A 25,164-nucleotide genomic window follows, 5' to 3' on the forward strand; every position below is an offset into this window, starting at 1 on the left:
AATATGAGTATGAAAGAATATATGATAGGTATAACCTAGGAAATTTATTCCATTTTTTACCCTGTACCTAAGTAATTTTCTATCTCTATCCCCAGTTGAATATTCGCGATTTTCATATTTGCTGGGAATGTTGCTGACAAAGCGCCTCCAATTCCACTGCAAAACAACCTCGGCCAACTTTTTGACCTTCCCACATACTCTTTCTTTCCAACCTTCACTCAATTATCATGTCAGTTCGACAATGGATAACACCTCTTCGAGGTATCGACAGTCTCCATCAGACAGAGGTCCCGATGCCTTCCCTCGGAGCTAGTGAGGTGCTCGTGGAGATCCGTGCTGTGTCTCTGAACTATCGCGACGTGGAAGGTGAGTACAACATGGGCCTCAAAATGTGGATTCAATAGAGACATTCACTAATAAATAATTTCTAAAGTCACCAAGGGCGAGTACAAACATCACAAGAGCGCCGACCAAGATACCACCATCGTTCCTTGTTCGGATATGTGCGGAGTAGTCATACAGATTGGTTCCGGTGTGAGCCAATGGGCCGTGGGGGATCGCGTTCTGTCTACATTTTTGCCCGAGCATCAGACTGGACAAGTTACTGAGAAGGAATTGGCTGGCAGCATCGGACTCCCGCTGAATGGCGTCCTCGCAACGCACCGGGTCTTCCCCGCACACGGGTTGGTGAAAGCCCCGAGCTATTTGTCTGATGAGGAAGCTTGCACGCTGCCCATTGCAGCTGTCACTGCTTGGATGTCGATCAATGGAATGCGCCCCATGGGCGAGAGTGGTGGCAAGAACGAGTATATTCTCCTCCAAGGCACAGGAGGAGTGGCCATCTCCGGATTGCAAATCGCGAAGGCTGCCGGCGCCAAGGGTTAGTGCAAAGTGCCCGTCCGCTGGAGATGTTGACCTGGAGATGTATAACCGCTAACCTTTACAGTGATCATCACTTCCTCGTCAGATGCGAAACTCGATCAGGCCAAGCAGCTCGGTGCCGACCACACCATCAACTACCGCACGACGCCCGGTTGGGAAGCAGAGGTCATGCAATACACGAACAATCACGGGGCGGATATTATTCTAGAGACTGGTGGAGCGCAAACTCTGCGCAAAAGCTTTGACTGTATTGCCTTTGGTGGACTTATTGACTGCATTGGCTACGTTTCTGGCAAGGTGGACGCAGAAGATGACCGATTGAACGTGAACATCCTGGCTCTGCGGCGCACTGTGACCCTGAAGGGTATCATCAATGGACCCAAAGACCGGTTTGAGGAGATGATCCGATTCTACGAAACGCATCAGATCCGACCCGTTGTGAATAAGGTCTTCCCCTTCGCCGATGCCCAAAAGGCCTTCCAGTTCGTGGAGAGCGGCAATCACTTCGGCAAGGTAGTGATCAAGATCCAATAGAAGAGCGAATGACAAACGCAGATATCGAGACATACTCTTAGTTACTATCCGGGTTTCCACAGCCTACTCGGACCATGATGGAAGAAAGGAATGCACTGTGCATTGGATGTACGCCAGCTACACTACTGGTCATTCCCACTCGGATTCAACACACCGGTCGCGATTCCCAACTCTTCCTTCATTTCCACCCCGGCCACTGTGAGCGGTTGGCAATCCTGCAAAACAAACACCATGCGTGCCCACTCCGTCTCACTTGGATTGCGCCAGCCGTGCATTGTGGCCCTCTGGATAGCGATATCTCCACGCTGCATCCGCACCGGATCACCCTCTTCCACCATCATTTCCACCTGGCCCTCCAAAACGATCCCGTAGTCGAGGCTCTGCGTACGGTGGACAACACATTTATTGTTCGGGGCGAAATCGACAATACGGCAGACGGTACCTTTGGGATTGACCAATCCCAGTTTGCCGGATTGTTGGACCTTGTCATGGGTGGCGATATCCGCGTCCTGGTTCAAGTCCGCCGGGAATTGGGAGGTTGTGTAGACCACATTGAATGCCATCTGGCTCTCCTCATACGATTTCCAGTCGCCGGGCGTGGAGGACTGTACGATCGCTTTACCGGCGGCATTATGGCCGGTGATATGCCGGGTCACTGGTGGGAGCGGCGAAATTTGACCGGGGTTAGACATGGCGAAGATAGGTTATTTGATGTGGTTTTGGGGGGGGGGGGATTTTGGAGGATCTTGCGTTGGGAAACTTCCTCGAAATTCAAAATTTCAGGTCCTTCTCATCTTTAAACCTTTTTCTCTCCTTTTCAGGATTTCTGTCCCACTCAATTGCAGATGCGAGACACATGACTGCCCCCTTCGAACAGCGGTGAAGACAAGCATGTCTCCAGGCCAACTGCTGGTTGTGCAACCTGAAAATCGGTCTTGTCTCAAATATGGCTGAGGATCACCCATGTCTGCTACAAGCTTGAAGCCATGGCAGATTGCCGTCCCCTTGGCCCTGTCCCCGTCCCCAATTCCCGACCGCCGCCTCCCCCACCGTCGTGTCGAGTGGAGCAATGGGGGGGCCCTGGAAATGGAAATGGAAATTAGGAATCTGCTGCCACTCGCTTAGACCCTCCAGCCGACCGGAGCTCACGGACTTCTCCATCTGGACCAAGTCCCCAGTTTCCAGTTTACTGTGTACTCGTACCAGGTCTCGCGGTTCCTCCGACTGTGGGGACACTGGGGACAGGAGTGTGGGACGGATGGGTCTGGGGTTTCTGGGGAAGATGCCGTGGAAGAAGAAATGACGTGGGACTCGGCTGGACTATACACAATTGGCAATTCATTATTTCAGATTTACATACATTCCTCATATCACATTGGCGGGCTCAAAGGAACCAGCGGAACTCGGCCGATGCTGGACCATCACGCATGCGCTCGGTCGGAATATCGCGTGCGTGGATTGTCACTCCATCGTGACGATCCCGACGCTTGTTGTCCATCCACATGTACAGTCCCAGTAGACCGGCCAGGCAGGCACCGGTGGCTCCAAAGGCCATGACGGTGATCAAGGCCGGCATGTACTTTGGGGCATCTTGCTCACGGAATACATTGCTGCCAACCAGACCCATCAGATTGGCCAATGGAACACCGATACTAGTCAACAATACACGACGACCTTCATGCGCGATGTTGTTGTTATACCACGTACTCAACATCACGGAAGGCGCCGAGGTGCCCCAAGTCATCATGAATGTGGCAAAGTAGGCCAGCTGCAGGTTATTTTGGACATCATTAATGGATGCGTAGATTGCGAACCCGCAGAAGGTGAGCAGGAAGCCCAGGACGATGAACGGCGAACGCAGCTTGGTGAAGTCAGAGCTAAAAGCCAGAACAAGAAGCATCGCCGCGCCCGTCACGTTCGGGGCGACGGTATAGAGATTGGTCTTCACGGTCGAATAGCCCAGTCGAGCAACAATTTGGGGCATAAACAGGGCCACGCCCTGCAATGGAACACCCAAGCAGATTTCGATGCACAGAAATACATATGTGGAAAAGTGCTTGAAGATCCCCAGGGCCTCGCGCAGTCGGAACTTTTCATTAACCACCGCAGACGAATCGACTTGGATTCGGTGGAAGGCAAGGGCTTTTTCTTCCTCGCTCAAGAATGTCGCCTCGGCCGCGCTGCGAGGTAAATAGAAGAAAGCAAAGACCGCAAAGATGACCGTCACAGCACCCTCAATGATGAACAGATACCGCCAGTTGGGCAGACTTGAGCCCTTGATCTGGAAGACTCCAAAGGCAATGAGACCGGAAAAAGCGTTGGCGATGTTGGAAGCCGCGTAGAATACACCCAATCGGCGAGCAAGCTCACCACGACGATAGAAGGTGGTCAAGTAATAGATCACCAAAGGGAAAAAGGCAGCCTCGGACATACCCAGGAACCAACGCAGGGCGAAGATGCCACCAAAGTTGTTAGCAGCTGATGAGAGCAGAGTGAAAGAGCCGAAGGAGAACATCAACACGGGCAATGTGCGAGCCGGGCTGAACTTCTTGCCCAGCATGGAGAATGGCGGCGCGAAGATGACGAAAGGGACGAAGAAGATGGACAGCAGCAGGTTATACTGATTCTCCTTGAAATGGAGATCCTCGGTCATTCCATCAGTTTTGGCGTTACCCAAATTTCCTTTATCGAGGGCATTGAAAAGGTCTAGAAGCATCAAATATTGTCAATTAGCGACCGCCTCAATTCACTAGCTACCTTCTAATATCAAAAGGAGGAGCGGCTCTTACACATCACGGCCAGAATGGGCAAGAGTCGAATATCGAACCGGCGGCATAGCCTTCGTTCGGCTTTGTGATCGACCACGCGGGTGACCTCGTCCACCACTCCCGGAACCGATGCAATACCTTGCAGCTTATCGGGCTCATCGGCACTCCCGGCAGTGGCCGTCTTCTTGGTCGTGTCGTCCAGCGACGGTTGCGATGTGTGACCCATATTGGAAAGGAAGGGGGGAGGTTGGCTGGCAAACTTGTACTTTTGACGTTACAAGCTGCTATACAGGAGAGCAGAGGAAAAGAAACAAATGAAAAAGAAGAGGAGGAGGAGGAAGAAGAAGAAGAGAAGAGGAAACAGGGACCGCGCCTAAGCTTCCTGCAAGACAGCAGATCAGGGCCTTATCATGCTAGTAGAAGCACCTTGCGGCGATGCAAAGGGATGTTGCATTACCATCACAGACTTTCAATGTCACCCCCACGTTTCTCCGCATTGACTGGCAACGGGGAAGCCAGCGACAGCAGAGGAGAGGAGAGGAAGAGGGTCCTCTGGACTCCTGGGGCACCGCCGATCGTATCGGACTTGCGCCGCACGGTTGCATCCGGGGACTTGCGCCTTATCTGGGTCTTTGCCGAGGGATCCATTGGAATACGGGGGAAGGGGGGAGGTGTTGGGATGGATTTTCAAGGTACATACGAGTACGCCATATAGCTGGGAGCACTTAAGATAAACATGCATGCCTCGGACTGAAGGGAGGAGGAAAGACTACGAGTCAAGACTCGGATAACGCCAATCGTGTTTCACATCCCCCCCCCCCTTTGCCTCTCCCTCCCTGTTCTCCTCGAGACATAACTACGATTATTCCAGTGGCGGGTTTCCTCAGCACCACCGTACCAATTAAGGTTAGTTAGTCCTTCAAGATGGACATCGGGGGGGGGGATGGCTGGAAATGCCGATTGCGGCAAGTCGTTAGGGTTGCATTCAACCACCGTCATGCTCATGCCGCTCAGACAAAAATGGTGGGGAATAGTGGTAAGAGTGGAGGGGTTTTACAATTCTGACGGGCAATTTCATGTCTATCTTTTATTTCTCTGGTAGTTGGCCGTTTATGTCCGATCTATCTACTCCGTACTCCGTAGTCCATACCCTATCAAGCCACTCACTCACTATCAGTCGGGGTACCTTGAGATGCCGTGGGGACTTGAATACTTGGACTCTCCACCGAACCCACTCCGACCGACCACTAGTATTCCTCCAACCTATCCGAGCGTCAGTCTTGTCCGGGGTCAAATAGTAGTTTCGGCTGGCTTTGAATGGTGGAGCAAAGCATCCTCTCAGAACCAGTTGGAATCAAGCGCCTGCCGGCTTAAGCAATCCAGCAGGATCATATCGGCGAGTGATAGGTATCATCATAGAAGAATTTGGGGAGGTGGTAGGTGATTACTTACGTTGTACCTGTTGTGATGAAGAGGAGAGCTGGATAGAACAAATCGAAACAATCGAATTGATTGATTGAATGGAGGTTTGGGCTGGCTAAGCACCATCTTTATAGAGCTACGAGTATACCAGGTGGTCCTCCGATCACCCTGACTCTTCTTGACTCAATTTGACTCATGGCAAACATGGAGATGCCTCGTATTCAACGACTGCCGAGACCTCCTTCTAATCCCAATTAGGTACCCGACATCAAGCTAAGCTGCGGCACAAGCCGATCATCCGAGTGGTTCAGCTTGAACTTGAAGGGTGACTATGTGCATGTGAAGGTATGTTGCTTGCTAGACTGTTACTTTTACGCTGTCTATACTCTAAGCTAACTGACTTAAGCTCTTCGGGTCTTCGCATCGGCTTGAATGGCCTCTTCGGCCCGACTCTTCCAGTTCTCCTCCCAGCGAGAGAGTGCCGGTCGCCCTTCAACAACATCCTCGCTACCCCATTTCATCCGTGCTTGATCAAGAGCCGGATCAGTTTCTCCGTCTGGGCAGACAATGTAGAATGCCCCCCTTTCAAGGCCCTTGACTAGCTCCTCGGCGACCTGGCTTGGATACCAAGCTCCGGCAGGCTTCTTAACCTCCGCCTCGTCGGTAGGTCCGACATTACCCATCAGTCCAGTCCACGTCCAGCCGGGGATCAAGATATGTGCGGAGATATTCTCCGTAGCCGGATCGGAGCGCAGGTCGAAGGCGAGATGCTCCGTCAGGTTCTTGATCGCCGCCTTGGATGCATTGTATGCGGGGTTGCCGGCCCCGGGAGGGTTCGTGATGCCTTGTTTAGAGCCGGTGATGACAATAGACTTGGGAGCATTGTTCTTTGAAGCTGTCAAAAAAGGAAGAAGAGCTTCCAATCCATTCAGTGGGCCTCGAACATTAGTATCGAAAGTCTTGTGAGCAGAAAGAATCAGGTTAGCCAGGGGCTCGGTGGCAAGACACACACACAGAGAGAGAGAGAGAGAGACTCTGACCTTCTCCCAATAACTTCCATCCAGCCACGGCTTGAGACGTCCAATAGTCTCGGTTTCCTGAGGCTTATATCCCTTTCCAGCATTCAACACCACCAGGTCAATATCTTGGACGATATCAGCGATCCGCGTTGTGATTTCTTTCCATCGGGCCGCATCAGCTACATCAAGAACAAAGGCCTCGGTAATCAAACTTGAATTGAGCTTTGTCAATGTTGTTTTTGCTTTGACGAGATTCTCATGGTCTATGTCCAATAGCAGCAGATGCATGCCCTTGCTTCTACAGAGCTTGGCGATGGCATACCCGACGCCTGAAGCAGCGCCGGTGATGAGGGCAGTTTTTTGGGGTTGAATGACGGATTGCATGATGTGGGTAATTTGAAAGAGAATTGGTCAGATATAAAGAGAAAGAGAAAGGGAAGAGAAGAGAAGAGGAGGAGTTGGCCAAAATCATGGCGATGTCAAGGCGGGGTTAAGCGGTTATCTCCGCCTTCTCACCGACTTCGCATCAACACATCAACACATCAACACTCTCTCTTCTTCCTCTTCCACAACACATACACACACACATACCACTTCCCGCCATGTCAGACTGTCCCCCTCTCGAGGTGGGCGATCCAACTACTCCAGGTTTGTCCTTTCTTTTGAGCTTGCCCCGCTAGTGCTCGCGTTAATCCGATTCTCTACCCCAGCACACTTCCTCCACTCCGACTCCGATCTACCACAAACCATAAGTCACCGGGGTTACAAGGGAAGATTTCCCGAAAACACCATATGTGCAATCGACGAAGCCATCAAGGCCGGTACACATGCGCTGGAACTGGACCTGCATCTCTCGCGGGATGGAGTGGTTGTGTTGTCCCATGTGAGCATGCTCTCGTCTGGTGAATGACGGAGAAGGAAAAACGAAGTAGTCTTGCTCATCCCTTCAGGATGCGAATTTGAAACGATGCTTCGGGGTCAAGAAGAAAGTGGCCGACTGCGACTGGGCCGAGTTGAAATCCCTCCGCACACTGATGGAGCCGCACGAACCGATGCCACGTCTGGTGGATGTCTTGGAGTTCGTACGACAGCCCGGTCGCGAGCATATCTGGCTTCTGCTGGATATCAAGGTAAACGGATCTTGCTGAATTCCATGAAATACAGTGGAAGGTGCGCCAGTGCTGATCAACTTGAGCCCAGCGTAACAATGATCCAAATACCATCATGAAACATATCGCCGAGGTAGTCGAATCCGTGCCCATCCCCACCATCGGCCCCGACTGGCATCGACGAGTCGTTCTCGGCAGCTGGTCGGCTCGATACTTCGACGCATGCACTAAATATCTTCCTCGATATGCCATGACCCTGATCTGCTTCGACCTGAGCTACGCGCGTCAATTTATGCATGTGCCCCGCATCTCCTTCAATGTCAACCAAAAGGTTCTCATGGGTCCGCTCGGTCGAGGATTTCTCGAGGAAGCCCGTTCTGCTCGCCGGCGGGTCTATGTCTGGACCGTTAATGCCCCCAACTTGATGCGCTGGTGTATTCGCCACAAGGTAGATGGTGTCATCACGGATGAGCCGGTGCATTACCGGGAAATCTGCGAAGGGTGGGAGAAAGAACAGAGTGATCCAGCATTGAAGGACCAAGATCCATCTCTCGATAGACTTACTTTCTCCCAACGGCTCCAGTGCTTTCTCGCCACTGGCTTCGTTGTGCTTTTTGGGTGGGCTTTCACTCGCAGGCTGTAGTGGTCTGCATCTCTCGGTTACGACGAAGTGGGAGCAATCTCGGGAAAACAGAAGAGCTTTCCAACCAACTCTTCTCTTTGAACATTGACCTTTGCATTTACACTTACACCTACACTTACGTTTTTAACGCTGTCATGATCCATAATATAATTTCGGTTCCTTTTGTCCTAATATTTGTACTCGTTGAAAAAATATTTGTACACACAAAATGTGAAGAGCGCCACCATCCAAGCACCGAACCGACGGATTAGACATTAAACATGTCGACATGACCGTGTCCAAAAACGAAAGAAGGCAAACAATATGAACGGCCTTAAAGCAAACCTTGGGCACCAGTCCAGATAGCTGCCCAGAACGAGCAAACGCATGAGAACTTGTACAGGAGTGGAAAAAGAAGAAGATACAGGTGAAGAGTATATAAGTCCAAAATGTGGCATAGCAAGGCAAAAAGCAACGATCAACGCCAGGTGGCACCAGCCGAATGAATGAAAGCAGGGTGTGAAGGGTATAATGCAGTTTATAAAGCGAGTGGCACTCCGAATGATCTGATAATGGGGAATATTTGGAACATCGGGTGAATGGGAATGTGAATGGAAAGAAGAAAGTCTGGAGCTTTCTAGAGGCTCGCGGGCCCGAAGGATCGGGTGTTAATGTGCGGGACCCATTTATTTATCAGATCATCATGAGTTTTGTCGTTCGTCGCTCAGGGAATCGTCTAGCACCGCCCGAAGGAAAACGTGGGCCGGGACGAAGTCCTCCCTGGGATGGTGCAGGAGAAGGTGGTGGGCGGTACCCTCCAGGGGGAGGATATCCACGAGTCTGTGTTTGTGATAATGGCGATGCACCAATCGTAGGTCGTCGTCTACCTGGGGGGGCCTGGGTGTCCCCCAGCTCCCGGTGGTGGTCGGTTATAGGCATTTGAAGCGCGTTGTGCGTCTCGCTCGCAGTAAACGCCGCCATTCCACTCAAAGTAGTCGCCTTTCAGCATGATATGGCAGGTTCGGCATTGCAGACAATTGAGGTGGAATCGACGACGGTCTGGTCGGGCGCCAGTACGCTCAACGGTCTCCAGGTATTCACCCTCGATACCGTTATGGCAGGTTGAGCACAAAGAGCCATTCCGCTCATGGTAATGTTGAGCGCAATAGGGTTTGTTGTTGAGGACATAGAAATCGGCTGTTTGGAATGGAGAGGAACACTCAAAGCACACGAAGCAGCCCCTGTGGTATTTTCCCGTCAAGCGACCATCCGAAGAGGAGACGGACTTGCCGGTGATTTCTTCTCCACATCCTTTGCAATTGCCCTTGGACCTAGTCGTGGAGCGAGTCGGTGGACGGGGGATCGGAGTTGTGGCGGCTCGCTGCAATGGTCGTCGCGGCGAAGGCGGATCTGATGGTGGTGGTTGTGGAGAGGAGGATTCTTCGTGCCTTTCCGCAATCAATGACAAGCTGCCCTGGTTAATGGCCGGGTCGGTGGGCGAATCGGGGCTAAAGAAAGCAGCTGGGATGGGCGGAACTTCGTCCATGGTGTTCCGAATGCGGCCTGGCAGCTCCAGAATAGTTTGTCGTGTGCGCGGCGGTAATTCCTCCACGAGCGGACTGAGGTTCAGGGGATCATTGGGTTTGAACCGGCTGAGACTGGTATCGGAGGGGAGGCTCGACATTGAACTGCCACTGTTGGCTTCTGACGGGGATGATTCAGAGGACACTGAGCTCTCGGCTTTCTGCATTTGACCCTCCAATCCTAAAGCACGCGCAAAACTTGTCACTGAGACGGCGCTATGAGTTGAAGCGTCGGAATTTTTGCGTGGAGTGTCAGCAACAGGCTCTGAGGCTGCAGCGGCGGGATGAAGATGATTCTGAGGGGGTAGTGGAAAGTCTTGGGTTGGACTAGCTTTTGGTTCCTCGGGGGAACGCTCTTCAAGGAGGTCATTTAAACCACTAGGGTTGGGATTGGTTGGAATTCCAAAGTCAAACCCTCCAAACGGTTCTTGCCTGTCGCTCTGGCATGATGAGCTCGCGGAAAGTTCCGAGTCTCGTGAGAAAGAAGACTTGTTTGGCGTCCGTAGCGGCGCTGGTGGCAACGGTGGAGTCTCATCGATAAACTGGTTGAAGCCACGGGAGAAGCTATTGGTGGACGATCTCGCCGTAGAGCTGCCATACCGTGTGCTGGCCAGTGAGGTGCGGTAACTACTCTGGCTGAACATTGATTCATTCCGCTGATGGGCCTGCTCAGTTGATTCTGGGGCCGGAGGAAGTGGACTTGGGGGTAATTGTACCTCCTCCGGGACCAAATCCAGGCCCAGTCCATATCGTGGGGATGGAGTGGGTGCTGGGGAGCGTGCCGGGGAGCGCGCTGGGGTCTCTGTTGGCATTGATAATCCGTGCGTGCTCACACGAGTGGGAGATCGATTCCCCGGCATAGGAAATGAAAATACATTGTCTAGGTTCAGGACCGAATCGTCATCGGGGGATATCTGGCGCGGGTAGGGTTGGACAGGGGATCGAGGCGCCGATGAGACTGAGAGAGGAGATGGCATATGCGAACCAATACTGCTTGCCGGGGTTGGAATATTCGGTTGAAGGAATGCATTATCTGCGAACCGTTAGTACATGATGCTTATTTCCATTGCGCTTTCGTTGCTTTTCTCTCCCATTTCAACTTCTCCTTCACGTACTTGCGACAGTAGGATCGATGCGCGGGGGAGCGCCTCGTCCAAACTTGGTGGCCATGGCCGTTGTCAATCGATCTGGTTCATCGAACCCCGCAGAGGGGGGTGGTGAAGGGATCGCCGTCATCGGTGCTTTATTCGAAGGGGAGTCAGTACGAGTATACTCCAATGAAGTCCAGTGGTTGTGGTTGTCTGGCACAGAAGGGACTGACCATGTTCGATGCTCGTGCAGATATGGTCCCCCATGGCGAAGATCTCGACATTGCATCCACAGTTGGAGCATTTTATCGTGGGCAAGAAGCCCGATTCCATTGCCATTCTGACTTCAGTCGATAAAGATCATTGAAGGGATTGGGGCAGGCAGCCCGGGCTTCGAAGTTTTGCGCAAGTCGGTACGAGTACTCAAGAACTGCGGGGGAGGAAGTAACTGAGTGTTCTGGAAGAGACAGAACGAAAGGGCCTCCCAGGTGGAACCTTGAACCTGGAGAGGTGACGCGCTAAAAGTAGCGTCGTCGTAAGTGCATTGTCATTCAGGGGTATCCAGCAGAGGAACAATCAACCCTCCCGCACTTTGGCCCCCTCGACACCCCCCCCTTCTGCTTTGTTATATACGCTTCTATTTCACCCTCTGCAGCTCAATCCCACTGAACAGCAGGATCAAAAGGTTCTATGAACCTTTGCAGTTCTCTGGATGAGCTCTCTCCCGTCCTCTACCATGCATTCCTCGTACACACGGATCACGACCTGCTCGCACTCTCCCGCGCCGAGCCGATCGTCCAGGGGGTGGATCCCTCATCATCCAACCGCAGTGCATTCTGACTGAATGCCTGGACGCGACCCAGGGTCCTCGACGGGAGATTTGACAATTCCACTCTCCACTTCTGGGAACTTGGTACAATCACCGTGCGCGTTCGGGGGGGCGAGTCTTCTGTTGAAGGGGGCCACCACTCTCGATCTGGATCTGAATATGGACATTGCACCGGGCAAAGGCTGTTGTGCATTGCTGCTCTGCCTTGTCATTCGATACGCTCTGCTTATGTGCTTCCCCACCGCTTCCCTCGCGTCACACTTGGGGGCGCAACAAGGCGCGCAGATCGGCATTCCTAGCTACTCTGATGGTTCCTGCAGTTCCCACGGCGGTCTCCGTTCGTTCAATTTCATGCCTTCGCTTCGGGAATATCAAGCTGGCCGCCCCTTTGGCTTTGGGGCTGTTTCTTTTTCTGTTTTTGTTTTGATTTTTGACTTTGCTTGTTTGCTTGCCGTCTCGTGGCCGCCTTGCTGCCACCTGTCAATGCGAACTATGTATCATCATCATGATGAGGGGCCACAGTCACAGTCAGGGCCCAATCGCAATTCGAATTGCGTGCTCCTTGGGAGATTGGTACGTATAGTAGGTAGTAGTCTCTGGCTGTCCCTCTTGTCTTCCTCTTCATATTGCGTCGACCTGGCATACAGATACTCCGCACTCTGTAGATTGTCTCAATTTCTCTTATATCGCCTCACATCCTCTTCAAGACATCCCCCAGGTCTCCCGCAATTGGCGCTGCAGCGCATGAGTTGGCCATCCGTGCGATGAGTCGGTGCGGATCAGGATTTGGATCAACCTTTCTTGTTCCTGCCGATCCGTGAATCGATCGCCACCTGTCAACGTTCAGCTTACGTTCTCTCTCATATTGCATGTATACATTCTGTCGATCGTCGCTTCTTACAGAGATGGATTGCCATGCACCCCACTACCATCGCTGGAGGCACGGCGTCGTTAGCCAACGCCACACCACAGACGGTCCAGACCCCCTTGCGGATCTGATACTGTGGCCGGGGAATATCAGCATCCATCATCAATGATCCTAAAATTGGGGCTCAACTTACATCAGCTTCCTGAACAAACCGTCGCCGCAAGGGTCCCACGGTAGGATGTCCAGGGTTATGCACTGAAAGCAGAATGCGGGCCAGCTCGTTATATTGGTTGCCAATCGCTGCAGGGATCGGTTCACAATTAGGCTCATTCATTCGCAATCGCCCAGCTTGGACAATGCTGATGCCTGGGGAGCAGATCACCTACCGTGCCAGGGACAACTGAAACGAATGTCGGGAAAGTTTGCACCTATCTCCACCTCGTCACTCCCTACAAAATAGGGGTCAAACGAGGCTGGCCTCGCCTCGCTCCACCGTTCAGTCTTCTTCTGCAAGCTTTCATGCACCGCCACCGAGCGGGGTCCGTCGCCGAACGAAAATAGAAGCACATCAGCGCAATGCGCAATTGCTTGATTTGCCCACGCGCAATCGCCAGCATCGGGCCCCAAAGCAGTGAACAGGGAGTGAAGGGAGCTCAAGTCAATATCCGGTGCTTGCTGTAAACTCAGGGCATTGTAGATCTCTTGTCGAAGCCCACTCCAATAGACCGCCTGTCGTAGACTCGGGGTCGTCGTCGTGGAAGGCGGCGGGCCCTGGATGAATGCTTTAGTCCCAAAGGAATGGCCACGAAGATCCGATCCCGCCAGTGGGACTATGGATCGCCGTCAGCGCGGACCTCACTATACTCCGTATGGGGTTCAAGTTTCAGGCAAAAGGTTCCACTACTCACCATCGAATTCTTCCAGCAGCCGGAGGATCACCGTCGCGGCCAGCAGATCGTCATCCATTGTAACCCCGTGGTTGCTTAAAGCGGGAATCAGGGTTTCTAAACAGGCCTGGTAGTATTGATCTGATACATAGGGGTCAAAGGTCGTAGTACAACTCAAGTGACGGGCAGAGAGGGCCATGAGGGCGTTGAATAACGTGTCGCAATATCGTGCCCTGTGAGGGATGTGTACCGCGAAATGTTGCTGTCGATCTGTGCAGTCAAACTGAAGCCCGTCAGAATCCGAAGAGCCTCCTCGTTGACATGCAATGATGGACTCACAAAGGATGCGATGCGATCCACGAAGTGTTTCAATAGGTAGGCCTCTTCCGGGTCTCTCAAAGGCCAGGATCGTTGACCTGGTCGCAACTCGCGACGTACACCGGTCGGGTGGAAAGGTGGGTGATGTTTCATTCCATCTCGATTGGTCCGGTATGTGTGTAGTTTTGGCTCTTCCCCCGAACGAGCTGGTTGGGAGCCAAGAGACTGGGAGAGATGGCTCTGGCTGCTCGGGGATGGCCTGTTGTCCGGCTGGCTCAACTCTCTGTCGGCGACTCGGAACTCGCTTTCAATCAGTGGATGGGCTTCATCGTCAGGGTCCCCATTGCCGGATTCCAAAACAAAATCCACTAAGGTCAAGCGGGTCGAGTCAGTTGGTGTCGCGGCGATTCCTATCTATGGAATGGGGTCTCACCTCGCGGCGGCGGTCGAAGCCACACCTGATTTCGTGGGAATCGAGTTCGTGGCCCTTGTCCTGGACCCTTGACCTGCCTGAATTGTGTCTCCTTTTTCCCTCGTACGCATGCCCGGCCGGTCCGAGCGCATCGCCCGCATTGAGGAAGAATGCCGTCGCCTTGGGAGAGAAAGGTTAGCTTCAGAAAAAGGTGCTATAGCCATGGGCAATGTGGAGAGGACTCGGACTCGCATTTGTGGTGAAGCAGGCGACAGGGATCACTATATTGTATTAGCAATAGGTAGCGAGTATTCCATGCCGTAGTTCCAAGGTTACTACTGACCAACATTTGACCTTTAAGTTCTTCGGCACTGGCATACCTATGTAATTGGAGTGAGGAGTGAAGTTCAGAAGTTTCCAAGTTGTGCGGGGGCGGGGCGGTCACTTTGCGGGGAGTTGGAGTCACGGGATACAACAGCCCTGGAGTATACGAGGAGTAGGAGTAATGATGGATGATTGTGATTATCTACCTGGGTATACCTAGGTAGCTAGTAGTAGTACTAATAGTACCTTGACGGGTTCGCAGTCATGGTGATTGGGTGGGCTGTTCAATTCTACCTAGGTAGGCTGGTACGGAGAAATATATACTTAGTAGGTACCTAGGTAGAGGGTTATGCTCAATTTCTATGAATCCTCTCTTCTTTCTCTACTAGGTATCTATATCTCTACTACTAATATTATCAATGTCAAGGTCTACTACTAGTACCACCCACCCCCCCCCCTCACGTAGAATTGGAGTTGTCGCCGCACGAAAAAGCCACCGAGCCTCCGCTTTCACTATAGGCGGTCATGATACTCAAAACTGAACCGTATGTCCCAGCCACCATGAGGAACACCCCCAATATGATCAGGGTAACACTCCACACAGTGCCAAGAATCCAACTTTTGGTCTTCTTTTGGCTCTTACCCTTTTCCCAGTTATCGTATAACCACATAGCCCCCATCGGCTGAATACACAAGACCGGCCCAAGCAAGGCACCAATAAGGGACACCAGAGCATTAAAGACTGGAATCGTACTGGCAATGATCCAGGCTATCACCGTCACGCCAAATGTGCACCCAAACCAACTCATCCAATGCGTTGGCGTATTGCTGCTTAAGTGCTTAGAGCCGCGCAATAGGTGAACGAAAATGAACTTCGAGGGTATCTAGAGATAGTTGAAATTAGCATGCTTCCATATTTGACTCCCGCTGATTTGCTTACATGTGTAACAATTGTCATAGTACCGAGAAGCCCGGGCAATGCAAATCCGTAGCTGACGATCTTGATAACACCGCCAGCTGAACCGAGTGCCGGTGAAGAAACGTAACTGCCGCAGTAATAGTAGATTACGCCACCAATGATAGCATATACGGCAGTGACACCGGCCTGGCAGGTAGCCATAGCTGCAGGATATCGTTCGGGATTTCTCATCTCCGAAACGATGGAAAAAAATCCTGAAAGAGAGATTAGCATGTTGTCGCGGATCTCGTGATAGGAAATCATGTTTGAGTTTCCTACGTACCAGGCGTGCCGGAAAAAGCAAATAAAAGACTAGAGGCCGCCGCAATTCCTTCTGCGAAAGAAGGATTGCCAACAACCTTCCAATCGGACACCCAGGGACCACCTGTTGCCGGTGCTGCAGCAGGACGATCCTGTATTCCAACTGCAATCGTGACGGTAATAACTAAATTACGTCAATCTCTTGTTTCACATATTTTTACTAGACAAACATACCGGCAGTGATAATACATGGTAGACTAACCCATGCAAGCCATGTAATACGACCTAAGGTCCGAATGCTACTGAAGCCAAACCCAACGATGGCTGCGACGGCAGCAAACACAGCGGTACAGGTTGCATGACTGAGACACTGCGTTCATGCCGATGGATAGACTGAGTATGGCTGATCCACTATTGAAGATATAATCTGGAATTGAAATCAATTAGCGTTCTGGTTCTCGGTAGATTGAAAAATTGGACCAGAACATACAAAGACAGAATCCACTGGCCAGATAAATCCGACCAGGTAAGCCAAACATGATCCCACCAGCATCGCCAATACTGTAAACCTCTCGGTGCTTCAATTTAAACGTTCCAATAATATACCCAGACCATGTAGTGATGAAGGCCATAACAAACAGACAGATGATACCTGGGACCATGCCCAGGATATCGAAAGCAGATGGGATAGCGAGAACTCCGAGGCCGATCTGAGATTTCATCATGAGAATGATCGTTCCAATGAAGCCGACCTAGAGTTCGATTAACTATCCATAGTGTCAATTGGTTAACCATGATGTACTCACATTGCGGAAGTTGGGGGCATCGTCAGAGAGCTCGCCAAACACATCGTCGTGATTCTGTTGAACTCCAACGGTATGCTCAACATGCACAGGCACCTCAGCCTCTAGATCTTTCTTCGATCCAGCCATTGTGGAAGTTGAAGAAAACAAACCACTAGGGTGAATTTTGACCAAGAGTGATGCCCGATCCATCCCTTTATACAGGGGCTTCGACAGGGCAACCAATGGTGATCAACCTAATTCACTTCGGGAATTGTTGGATTCTGGAGTCCGCCGCAATTCAGAAAGCTTCAATTTTCTTGACATCGGGGGTGAGAGGGGGGTGAAAAATATGTCGGGGTCGAATTGAGCGTGGTGTGTTGAGGGACGAATCGCTATTAGGTTCCTCGTCGCGGGTTCTATCTGACTGGACTTTTCCCCAGTCATTTCCCATAACATCGGCACTTTTGATCACCTTTCGAGAAATTCGGAGATTGCGATTATGTTCCATACACAAGGGATGCCGGTGGATTCCGTGATATGTACTCCTGTGCCTAATGAGGTAGGATAACTCACGCTGGGTGACAAAATCGGTTGGTCGCTCACCGGCTGTTTACTGAAAAGATTGGTCTCAACATTCGCCTGCTAGACTGGCTCGGTGGTCTGTCTAGATTGTTAATTTAAAAATTTTGTCAGGGATCAGGGACTATAAAGAATAATTTGGGCTACCCCATGTCAGCAGTGGCATGGCTGGCCGACTGGCTGACTGAGTACGATATCGAATTCAAGGCGAAACAAGTCATTATGTAGGAAGACACCGGGGTACTATTGGATTCGAAGTGGGTTATTTATCTCAAAATTGATACGATGTAATTCAAGTTGGGAATTAAAATATATTTTTATGATCGTAGTACAGAGTACCTATTATCTAGTAGTTATAGTAAATAGTGTACTAGTCCCAGTAGTGTTCTTCAAAGTTGAATAACTTCAAGTTCCAAACCTCAACTCCACTATTGGGCAATTCCAAGGCTATGTGCTTCCAACTACACTGTGATGCTATTACTACTAGTATACTGTATCCTGGTTGTAACTACTACTATAGATGTTCGATATGCTGGTAATGCTGAGAGTAACAGGTCTCTAATTACGTCATCCTGGACTTCAACTTCATCTCGACCAGTCACAATCACAACCACCACTCATAACCACTCACTCACTTCACTTCTCCTGTCTCACCGCTTTCCCTCGTTCGCACTTGAGCATCTTCTAAATCCATGGATGATTTCCAATTCATCACACTCATGGGATCTGGTTCCATAAAGAAACATGGGCAATTCCAGCAAAGTCCAAGTCCCCCGAGGCAATACGCCTGCCAGAAGTGAGGGAACTGAGGGCACTTCAAGCTCTGATTTGTATACAATTCCCCAGCAAGTCACAACAGCCCACCCTCGCCGAGTCAACAAACCCACTGGCAGCGGTTCTGTACACAAGGTGCCAAAGAAAAGAGTCATCGAGGACACTTCTCTACACCAGCCACGAGCTGCGGTACCTGTCATCGATCTGACGGGAGATACGTCATCTCCACAAAAGAAGGTAAAAAAGCGAGCAACGAATATCGAAGCGAGCGTTTCTCCGATTGCTAGCCCCCCGGAGCGTCGTCTACGGAGATGGCGCGCCCACCCACCTGTTTCGTACCTCGAACGTTTGGACCGGATCCAGCAAACGAGGTGTGTGCACCACTGACAATCCGTTGCATGCCTTCCTGTTTGCTGTTTGCTGTTTTCTCCTCGTTTGCTAACATTAGGGCTTGTTCAGGATGTTCATTGTCGGTTACGAGATAGGTGGGACCGAGGAAGTCCCAGAGATATCCTTCGACGTTGTTGGGTCAACGGGGAATCTTTACAAGACGACCATCAAACAGGATCCCTACTGCGACTGCCCTGACGGGGCGAAGGGTAATCAGTGCAAGCACATCTGCTACGGTGAGTAAATTCATCCGCACTTTCGCATTCAACAGCTCCAATTCAATCAATCACTATCATTATGTCGAACCCTCCTCCTTTGCTTGATCTCTTACTCTATTCTTTTACTGATGGCATCTGAAGTCCTCGTTCACGCACTCAAAGCACCTGCACATCTCCAGTACCAACTCGCCTTCCTCTCATTGGTACGCAGCAATGAGCACTGCCAATCCAGCATGACCCATACCCGACGCTCTCGAACCCAGCTTACTCTTTAACGCAGGAACTATGCGAGATTCTGAGAGGCTCCTCTCTAAGCTTAACACGCCCCGCCCCCTCAGCTGAAGAAAATAACGGAAATCGCAAACCAGTTGACGGAGATTGCCCGATTTGCTTCCAAGAGATGATTGAAGCTACAGAGAAGATCGTTTGGTGCAAAGCGGCATGCGGTAATAACTTACACAGACAGTGTTTCGACCAGTGGGCCGCTGCGTCCCGGACGTCTTCCAGTGCTGGTATTCGCTGTGTGTACTGGTAAGTTCTCTTATACTTTCTTTCTTTCTTCACCAACATCTTTTTTTTTTTTTTTTTTGTTGGAAAGAAGAAAAATATCCCATCCCACCCACCCCTCCACTGTCCATTCTATCAGCGTAGCTAACCATGACGAATCAACCAGTCGCTCGCCCTGGAAGAGCGATGCAGCCGACGTAAACATACCGTCCATTCGCAAGAACAGCGCCAATGTCGGACCGGAAGGCTACGTCAATATGGCATCCGAATTCGGTCTGAGTACTGAACGTGGTACGGGTCCTTCCCTGTAGCTAACCCCCCTGCCCCCCTTGCCTCCTCTGGCCTGGGATATTTAGAACTTGGTTCTACTGGTTGCGCGCTCATCATGGCTAACTCCAATTGTTTCCACCTAGATTGGTCCGTCTACTCGCGTTTCTCAACTGCCCGGCCATCTTCATCCTCTTGGTACCGTAACCGTTGGTCGTAAGGAGACATTATATCAGAATGAGCGGCTGTGGGCTGTTCGACTGGGATCAATTTTGCTTTAACCTCTCAGCTACAATCAATGGGTAATGAGACGGGACGGGACGGGGCGAGGCGAGGCGAGGTCTTGTGGTTTATTATCAATTTTCACAACCATGCACTGAGCATTAGAGTTGCAAGGGTTGTTTTTCTACTCTCCTGATAGAGTTCATTTTTCTTTCTAATTTCGATGTCGAGATATCCAATAGCGAGCATATTTTATTCTTATCACTAGCCTTTTCCTCCTTTATCTACTAGAGACTAGAAAGGACACTTCAGCGTTGGAATGAAAGGCCAATTAAATGACTGATATGAATTATTTCGAAGAAACTAATCAAATGGGTATCACGATTCCAGAACCCAACCCCGAACACCAGATGAAACAACAGACAACATCAATAATGACTATCCCCGGTCGACATGGAGACGCGTCCCTCCACGAACAAAAGCCGTACTAACAGCATCTTCACCAGTCATCCATGAAGGCATACGCTCAGGATCAACCACACCTAGTTCCGCCAATTTTCGAATCCCACCAATAACATCCGACCCTGTGAAAGTGAGCGATACGGCCGGGGCCAGATTCGCAGCGTTCCGATCGGTATTGGCATTTGCATCTTCCTCCGCACCCGGTGTATCCAGAAGTCGAATGTCAAGCCTATCTAACGGCGCAGGCGTCACCGAGCACCCCACAGTCCCGAAACGAGATTCCACAGCCAACCGCCTCTTCTTGGAATCCGGCGAAAGAGCCCCGTCCGGCATTGCCGCAGTGCCGGAACCAGACGGGCGTTTTTTGTTGGCTGGACGCGCTGACTTCGACGCATTATCGTGATCGTGCGTATGGTTTTCTTTATCGTCGTGCATGGAAGATATGGACTCACGTCCGCGCATATGCTCTTCGGCTAGGACTGTATTCGACGGGCGCGGGTCCAATGGACTTCCCTCCAGCGCCGCGTCGGCAAAAATACTAAACGCGCCATTCGACGAAGTGGAGCGGCCGGGTCCGCGGAGTGTGAGGAGAGTTTGGAGATTCTTTGCGGCGAGGGCTGTGGGTTTGAGGGTGAATCTTTGGTGCGGGCGGGAGAGTGCTTTTGGGATTGCCTCGCGGACTAGACGTTGGAGTGTGCGGGGGTCTGTTGCCAGTGATCCCGAGCGTGAGTTGCTATCGGAAGCGTTGGAGGTTGTTATTGATGATGTGTAGAAGTAAGGGCAGCTGTCTGGGAAAGCGATGTAGATGATACGAGTTGCGTCTGTGAAGATTTCGGGTTGGTGGCGGGGGGTTTGGTAGGGAGAGTCGATGATGAAGATTCGAAGGAATGTGAGGGGGAGTGTCGAGGAGCGTGAGAGGTGGTAGTGTGCTTTAACGAGGGGGGCGATTTCGGCGTGGAGCGATTTCACGAAGCTCGCGGCTTGGATGCGGGGGATGTTCGCGGACCAGTCTTCTGATGCGATAGCAATCGCATCACGGATGCTTTTCGATTTTGACGTCGCGTCGTCGTTGAGTCGAACTAGTTCCATCGCTGTCCAGCGGAGACTTGCTGGGCGGTCGTCCATGTAGCGCAGGTCGGCCATGGCAAGTTGTCGGAGGGTGATGCCGTGTCGCCAGTCACCTTCGAGGATTCGTTCGATTATCTCTTGCTTTCCGCCCTTTCGGTCACGGAGGTCGATGTATGCTTCTCGGACCTCTGCGAGGGTTTCGGCGGCGGGGTATGGGAGGGTTTCTTCATTGTCATGGTTGTTTGTGTCTGAGGGTTGGAGGTATGGGGGGAAGGATTCCACGTTGCGATCTTCGAGCCATGAAATAGCGAGGTCTAGTAAGGCTGGCCGGGAGAGCTTGCCCAGGGTCTTTGAGAGGGAGGGCGTTGTTGAGGGAATGCGCAAGCTGTTTGGAAGGCTGGCGGTTGTCGGTGCGCGAACCGTCCTTGAGCGCGCCATGGCTGGTCAAGGAATTGATGGTGTGTGGATGATGGGATCGTGGCAGTTCAAGCCAACGGCACCAGTTGAGCAGCACCTGGTCTATTGCATGGTTGTTGTTGGTTGTGAATGTGCAGCCGTTGCTAACGACGGGGGATGTGGTGGATGTGATGGATGTCAACAATCAAATGTCACGTGATGATAACAGGCTATCATCACGTGCGTACTATGAGATGTACCTCACGTGATTTCTCGATCCGGCGGTACAGAAGAAGTCTCGTTGCAATGAGTGCAATGAGTGCAATGAATGGAATGAATGGAATAAATTCCGTGTCAAGAATGGGATGATGGAGGTCATTGTTACCTTATGTTGGGGACGTCCCACATGGAAACGGCAAGTAGCAATGGGTGTACCCCTTACAATGGAGGCTACAGTACGAGTAAGAGGCCAAGGCCAGTCCAGGTGTCATCATGATGTACGCTGTACGGAGTCGTTTAGGCTATAATCAGGATCCCAGATCCCTGCCAATACTAGTAAGCTTTGACCACGACGAGAACAGTCAGTGGAGTATATAGTATAGTATACTACATAATACTCGCATAGTAGTATACTGTATTTGGTGATTATGACTGCGTTATACGTACCTAGGCAGGTATTTTTATTGTCGCTTTCAATACTTCCCAAGTGGCCCTGGTATACTCCGTACTAGTCTTAGGAGAAGTCGGGAGAAGCAGGAAGCAGCGCACTGAACTGCAACCATGGAAATGGAAATGGAATCTCACGCCGGTCGCGGGCTTACAAATCCAACACGAACAGGTTTCCCGCGGTATCCGCGGGATTATTGATTATTGACTATTGATTATTTAGTGTTTAGTGTTTAGTATTTCTTATTGCTGCATCTGCAGGAGACGGTATTTGAGTGATCACGAATAGAGTAGCTGCATATTTATGAATAGTACGGAGTAAGTCCATTCACTCTGTACACTGTAAGCGAGTGTACGAGTACTCTAGAGTGACCCCATTCGGAGTGGGTTCCAGTTCCTTTGGTTCCGTGGATTCGCCCCAGTGGGCTCCGATCATCGGCCTTGATAAGGGCAGTGTACATAGTATACTATCCACTGTGCACTGTGCACTGGAGCATATGAGTATACAGTATACAGTATGAGTGACTGGAATATGATAGAGTATATATTTGTATTTAATCTGATCTGATCATACTCACTTATAGTATACTATACTAGTAGTATATACTCTGTAGTATATCAGTACTCTGTACTGTACACTGAATCCGATTACTCATCCCCCACCGAAACTCAAAGGAAAAACCCACTTGGCCCCGCCCACTCCCACTCCCACACCCACTCCCACTCTCGCCCTCGTCGCCTTCGCCCTCCTCACCCTCGCCATTCTCGCCTCCTACACCTCTCTACCCATCATCCCTGGTTCCTTCATCGTCAAGGAATCACCGCGCAACATTATCCACCGATCCCCCGCCCTCATCGCCTGGGTTGCCGAACATTTCATAGACCGGAGCCGCATCCGGCGCGCCCGAGTCCACGCCTCTTGGATCCATCGCGATCGCGATTCCCTCATTGTTCCTGCAGAACAATAGCCCTCCATATCGCCCACCTCTCCCATCTTGACAACCGTCATCATGGCCGCTTACAACGGGCGCCGTGCCCCCAACTTCTCTCAATATCTCGATGACCTCAACGCCATCCCGTCGCCGTACGACCAGGCCCTGCAACAGCAGCAGCAACAGACCACCCTCAACCTCGATGAGGAACTGGCTCTGTTCACCAACACCGAGTTCTTCGATTTCGACAAGTTCACCGACCTGAGCCTGCCTCACTTCGACTCCGTGGATGACAAGTCTCTGGCGGCCGCCGACCAGTCTCAAAATGCCGACATGAAGTTTTTGGACTTTCTTCAAGGTGAGTTTGCTCTTGATATTTGATTGTTTATTGCATTCTATTGGTCGCATCAATCGATATGGAGGAATGAAAGAGTCGACCGCACTTCTCTCCGACAATACCACACCACTACCACACCACAACCACACCACAACCGTGACATACCACCTTGAAACCCGCCGTGATACCCCTCTGCCCTACCGTCACGGACGTCTTCATGGAACCATACCTGCATGATCCTTGCAATGATCGTCGATTCGTTGATTGGCTGGGTCATATGCTCGAGTTTGCTCGCTGCATGGCTAGGGCATGGGGCTGATGTCGTCTTTTCGACGCACAATTATGCCTCTTCCCTTGGCCACAGCACTTTCGTCGATCAATTGGCCCTTGGTGATAAAGAGTTTTCGGGGCCCTGCAGGGCATCCACGCGGTGGCGCTTGGAACTCTGTTTATTGGGGGCCCTCGAATTCTCACACACCAGTCAAGTCGCCGAGTGGGAAATTGGTTTGTCGCAAACGCGAACACACTCCGCTATTACGCCATTCCACGTGATCGCCTAACCCCCAATATGGCCAATACGGGTCATCGATCCCACGATGCGACCAATAGTGATGCTAAAATTTGCGGCGATGGCTTGCTAACGATGTTCTCGTGCAGATGGCCTCGGAAATATGCCCGAGTACCAGCCCGACTTCAGCTCGGTCAATGCTCAGCAAATCCCGGCGCAGAACCAGCCTTTCTCGGCGGTTCCCGCTGTGCCCGCGGCTAACCCGGCTCCTGTTCAGGCACCCCTGGTTGCCCCTCAGGCGGCTCCGACTCCGGCATCCGGCGCCGTGTCGCCCACCACCCCCGCCGCTGGGCCCAAGCGCAAGCACACCCAGAAGTCCACCCAGGCGAGTGCTGAGGAGGCCGCCCGCAACGTTGCTGAGGAGGACAAGCGTCGTCGCAACACTGCCGCCAGTGCTCGTTTCCGCGTGAAGAAGAAGATGCGCGAGGCTGCTCTGGAGAAGCAGCTCAAGGAGACCAACGACAAGAACGACATCCTCGAGGCTCGTGTCTCCCAGCTCGAGCTGGAGAACCACTGGCTGCGTGGCCTGATCATGGAAAAGAACGGCACCGAGGAGCGCGACGAGCAATCTGAGAAAGCCATCTCGGACATGTTCAAGAGCTTCCTGGCATCCCAGAACGCCGAGTCAAGTACCTCCGAGTCGAAGCACGGCGTTGGAACTTTCGCGTGAAGTACCGCCAAATCAAAATAATCAACCAAAGCAAAAAAATTGAGGGCAAACCCCAACAATCCCTCAGCCGAAAAAAAAATACCCCCCTTCCCCTGTTTCCCGTCATTGGCACTCGCACTGCTTCTTGTCTCCTCTGCCCTCCTGCTGCTATGTATGACGATGGGAAACAGGCCCTCGGTGGAACACGATTTTATACAGGGTTCTGGACTCGTCCGTCATAGTTTAGTTTCTTGTTCATATGTTTAAAGCGCCCCTTGGATATTCCTCTTATTTTTCCCCCCAGCAGCCCTCCTTACGTGATCTCAGATCGTATCTGCAGACTTGATGATGGCAGACGACCATGAGTGATGATATTACAGTGCAATTGTATCGAAATAGACAATCTTCTCCACCTTCGTTCGCAAAGATAAGTAGGGCCGTAGTTCTTGCCGAGGCGACT

General features: G+C 51.4%; 12 protein-coding genes across 12 annotated transcripts; 4 read left to right on the top strand and 8 right to left on the bottom strand.

The window, feature by feature from the left end:
• Positions 1 to 227: 227 nt before the first annotated feature.
• On the top strand, positions 228 to 1,416 carry N7509_003072 (zinc-dependent alcohol dehydrogenase family protein; the record flags this gene model as incomplete). The annotated part of the gene is made up of 3 exons (XM_056627709.1): positions 228 to 366; positions 434 to 880; positions 947 to 1,416. The coding sequence occupies 3 exons, from the start codon at positions 228 to 230 to the stop codon at positions 1,414 to 1,416; spliced, it is 1,056 nt and encodes a 351-aa protein (XP_056490443.1).
• Positions 1,417 to 1,538: 122 nt separating this feature from the next.
• N7509_003073 (cupin domain-containing protein) lies at positions 1,539 to 2,108 on the bottom strand (the record flags this gene model as incomplete). The annotated part of the gene is made up of 1 exon (XM_056627710.1): positions 1,539 to 2,108. One exon carries the CDS (start codon positions 2,106 to 2,108, stop codon positions 1,539 to 1,541), a length of 570 nt encoding a protein of 189 aa, XP_056490444.1.
• A 692-nt stretch (positions 2,109 to 2,800) lies between these two features.
• N7509_003074 (putative MFS transporter) lies at positions 2,801 to 4,449 on the bottom strand (the record flags this gene model as incomplete). Its single annotated transcript, XM_056627711.1, has 2 exons — positions 2,801 to 4,122; positions 4,206 to 4,449. Coding segments are annotated over 2 exons (1,566 nt in total), but the record flags the coding sequence as incomplete, so codon positions are not given.
• A 194-nt stretch (positions 4,450 to 4,643) lies between these two features.
• Positions 4,644 to 4,832, bottom strand: N7509_003075 (uncharacterized protein; the record flags this gene model as incomplete). Its single annotated transcript, XM_056627712.1, has 1 exon — positions 4,644 to 4,832. One exon carries the CDS (start codon positions 4,830 to 4,832, stop codon positions 4,644 to 4,646), a length of 189 nt encoding a protein of 62 aa, XP_056490446.1.
• Positions 4,833 to 6,007: 1,175 nt separating this feature from the next.
• Positions 6,008 to 7,009, bottom strand: N7509_003076 (SDR family NAD(P)-dependent oxidoreductase; the record flags this gene model as incomplete). The annotated part of the gene is made up of 1 exon (XM_056627713.1): positions 6,008 to 7,009. The coding sequence occupies one exon, from the start codon at positions 7,007 to 7,009 to the stop codon at positions 6,008 to 6,010; it is 1,002 nt and encodes a 333-aa protein (XP_056490447.1).
• Positions 7,010 to 7,227: 218 nt separating this feature from the next.
• N7509_003077 (glycerophosphodiester phosphodiesterase) lies at positions 7,228 to 8,377 on the top strand (the record flags this gene model as incomplete). The annotated part of the gene is made up of 4 exons (XM_056627714.1): positions 7,228 to 7,273; positions 7,336 to 7,508; positions 7,576 to 7,755; positions 7,826 to 8,377. 4 exons carry the CDS (start codon positions 7,228 to 7,230, stop codon positions 8,375 to 8,377), a joined length of 951 nt encoding a protein of 316 aa, XP_056490448.1.
• A 680-nt stretch (positions 8,378 to 9,057) lies between these two features.
• N7509_003078 (LIM domain-containing protein) lies at positions 9,058 to 11,175 on the bottom strand (the record flags this gene model as incomplete). Its single annotated transcript, XM_056627715.1, has 3 exons — positions 9,058 to 9,196; positions 9,244 to 10,972; positions 11,055 to 11,175. The coding sequence occupies 3 exons, from the start codon at positions 11,173 to 11,175 to the stop codon at positions 9,058 to 9,060; spliced, it is 1,989 nt and encodes a 662-aa protein (XP_056490449.1).
• Positions 11,176 to 12,558: 1,383 nt separating this feature from the next.
• N7509_003079 (uncharacterized protein) lies at positions 12,559 to 14,721 on the bottom strand (the record flags this gene model as incomplete). Its single annotated transcript, XM_056627716.1, is given in 8 exon segments — positions 12,559 to 12,689; positions 12,758 to 12,857; positions 12,918 to 13,024; positions 13,111 to 13,554; positions 13,633 to 13,894; positions 13,951 to 14,343; positions 14,363 to 14,521; positions 14,685 to 14,721. 8 exon segments carry the CDS (start codon positions 14,688 to 14,690, stop codon positions 12,559 to 12,561), a joined length of 1,602 nt encoding a protein of 533 aa, XP_056490450.1. The 5' UTR covers positions 14,691 to 14,721.
• Positions 14,722 to 15,123: 402 nt separating this feature from the next.
• On the bottom strand, positions 15,124 to 16,816 carry N7509_003080 (uncharacterized protein; the record flags this gene model as incomplete). Its single annotated transcript, XM_056627717.1, has 7 exons — positions 15,124 to 15,549; positions 15,606 to 15,838; positions 15,907 to 16,068; positions 16,119 to 16,254; positions 16,279 to 16,295; positions 16,375 to 16,636; positions 16,691 to 16,816. 7 exons carry the CDS (start codon positions 16,814 to 16,816, stop codon positions 15,124 to 15,126), a joined length of 1,362 nt encoding a protein of 453 aa, XP_056490451.1.
• Positions 16,817 to 17,992: 1,176 nt separating this feature from the next.
• N7509_003081 (RING finger protein) lies at positions 17,993 to 19,624 on the top strand (the record flags this gene model as incomplete). Its single annotated transcript, XM_056627718.1, has 6 exons — positions 17,993 to 18,393; positions 18,482 to 18,648; positions 18,772 to 18,833; positions 18,911 to 19,161; positions 19,304 to 19,428; positions 19,551 to 19,624. 6 exons carry the CDS (start codon positions 17,993 to 17,995, stop codon positions 19,622 to 19,624), a joined length of 1,080 nt encoding a protein of 359 aa, XP_056490452.1.
• A 440-nt stretch (positions 19,625 to 20,064) lies between these two features.
• On the bottom strand, positions 20,065 to 21,594 carry N7509_003082 (CENP-N/CHL4 family protein; the record flags this gene model as incomplete). Its single annotated transcript, XM_056627719.1, has 1 exon — positions 20,065 to 21,594. The coding sequence occupies one exon, from the start codon at positions 21,592 to 21,594 to the stop codon at positions 20,065 to 20,067; it is 1,530 nt and encodes a 509-aa protein (XP_056490453.1).
• Positions 21,595 to 23,228: 1,634 nt separating this feature from the next.
• N7509_003083 (putative bZIP transcription factor (MetR)) lies at positions 23,229 to 24,725 on the top strand (the record flags this gene model as incomplete). The annotated part of the gene is made up of 3 exons (XM_056627720.1): positions 23,229 to 23,508; positions 23,794 to 23,991; positions 24,145 to 24,725. 3 exons carry the CDS (start codon positions 23,229 to 23,231, stop codon positions 24,723 to 24,725), a joined length of 1,059 nt encoding a protein of 352 aa, XP_056490454.1.
• Between the last annotated feature and the right edge of the window lie 439 nt (positions 24,726 to 25,164).

Source organism: Penicillium cosmopolitanum (assembly GCF_028827165.1).
Source record: "Penicillium cosmopolitanum strain IBT 29677 chromosome Unknown utg000005l:1.0-4006212.0:1.0-4009387.0, whole genome shotgun sequence".
NCBI lineage: Eukaryota > Fungi > Ascomycota > Eurotiomycetes > Eurotiales > Aspergillaceae > Penicillium > Penicillium cosmopolitanum.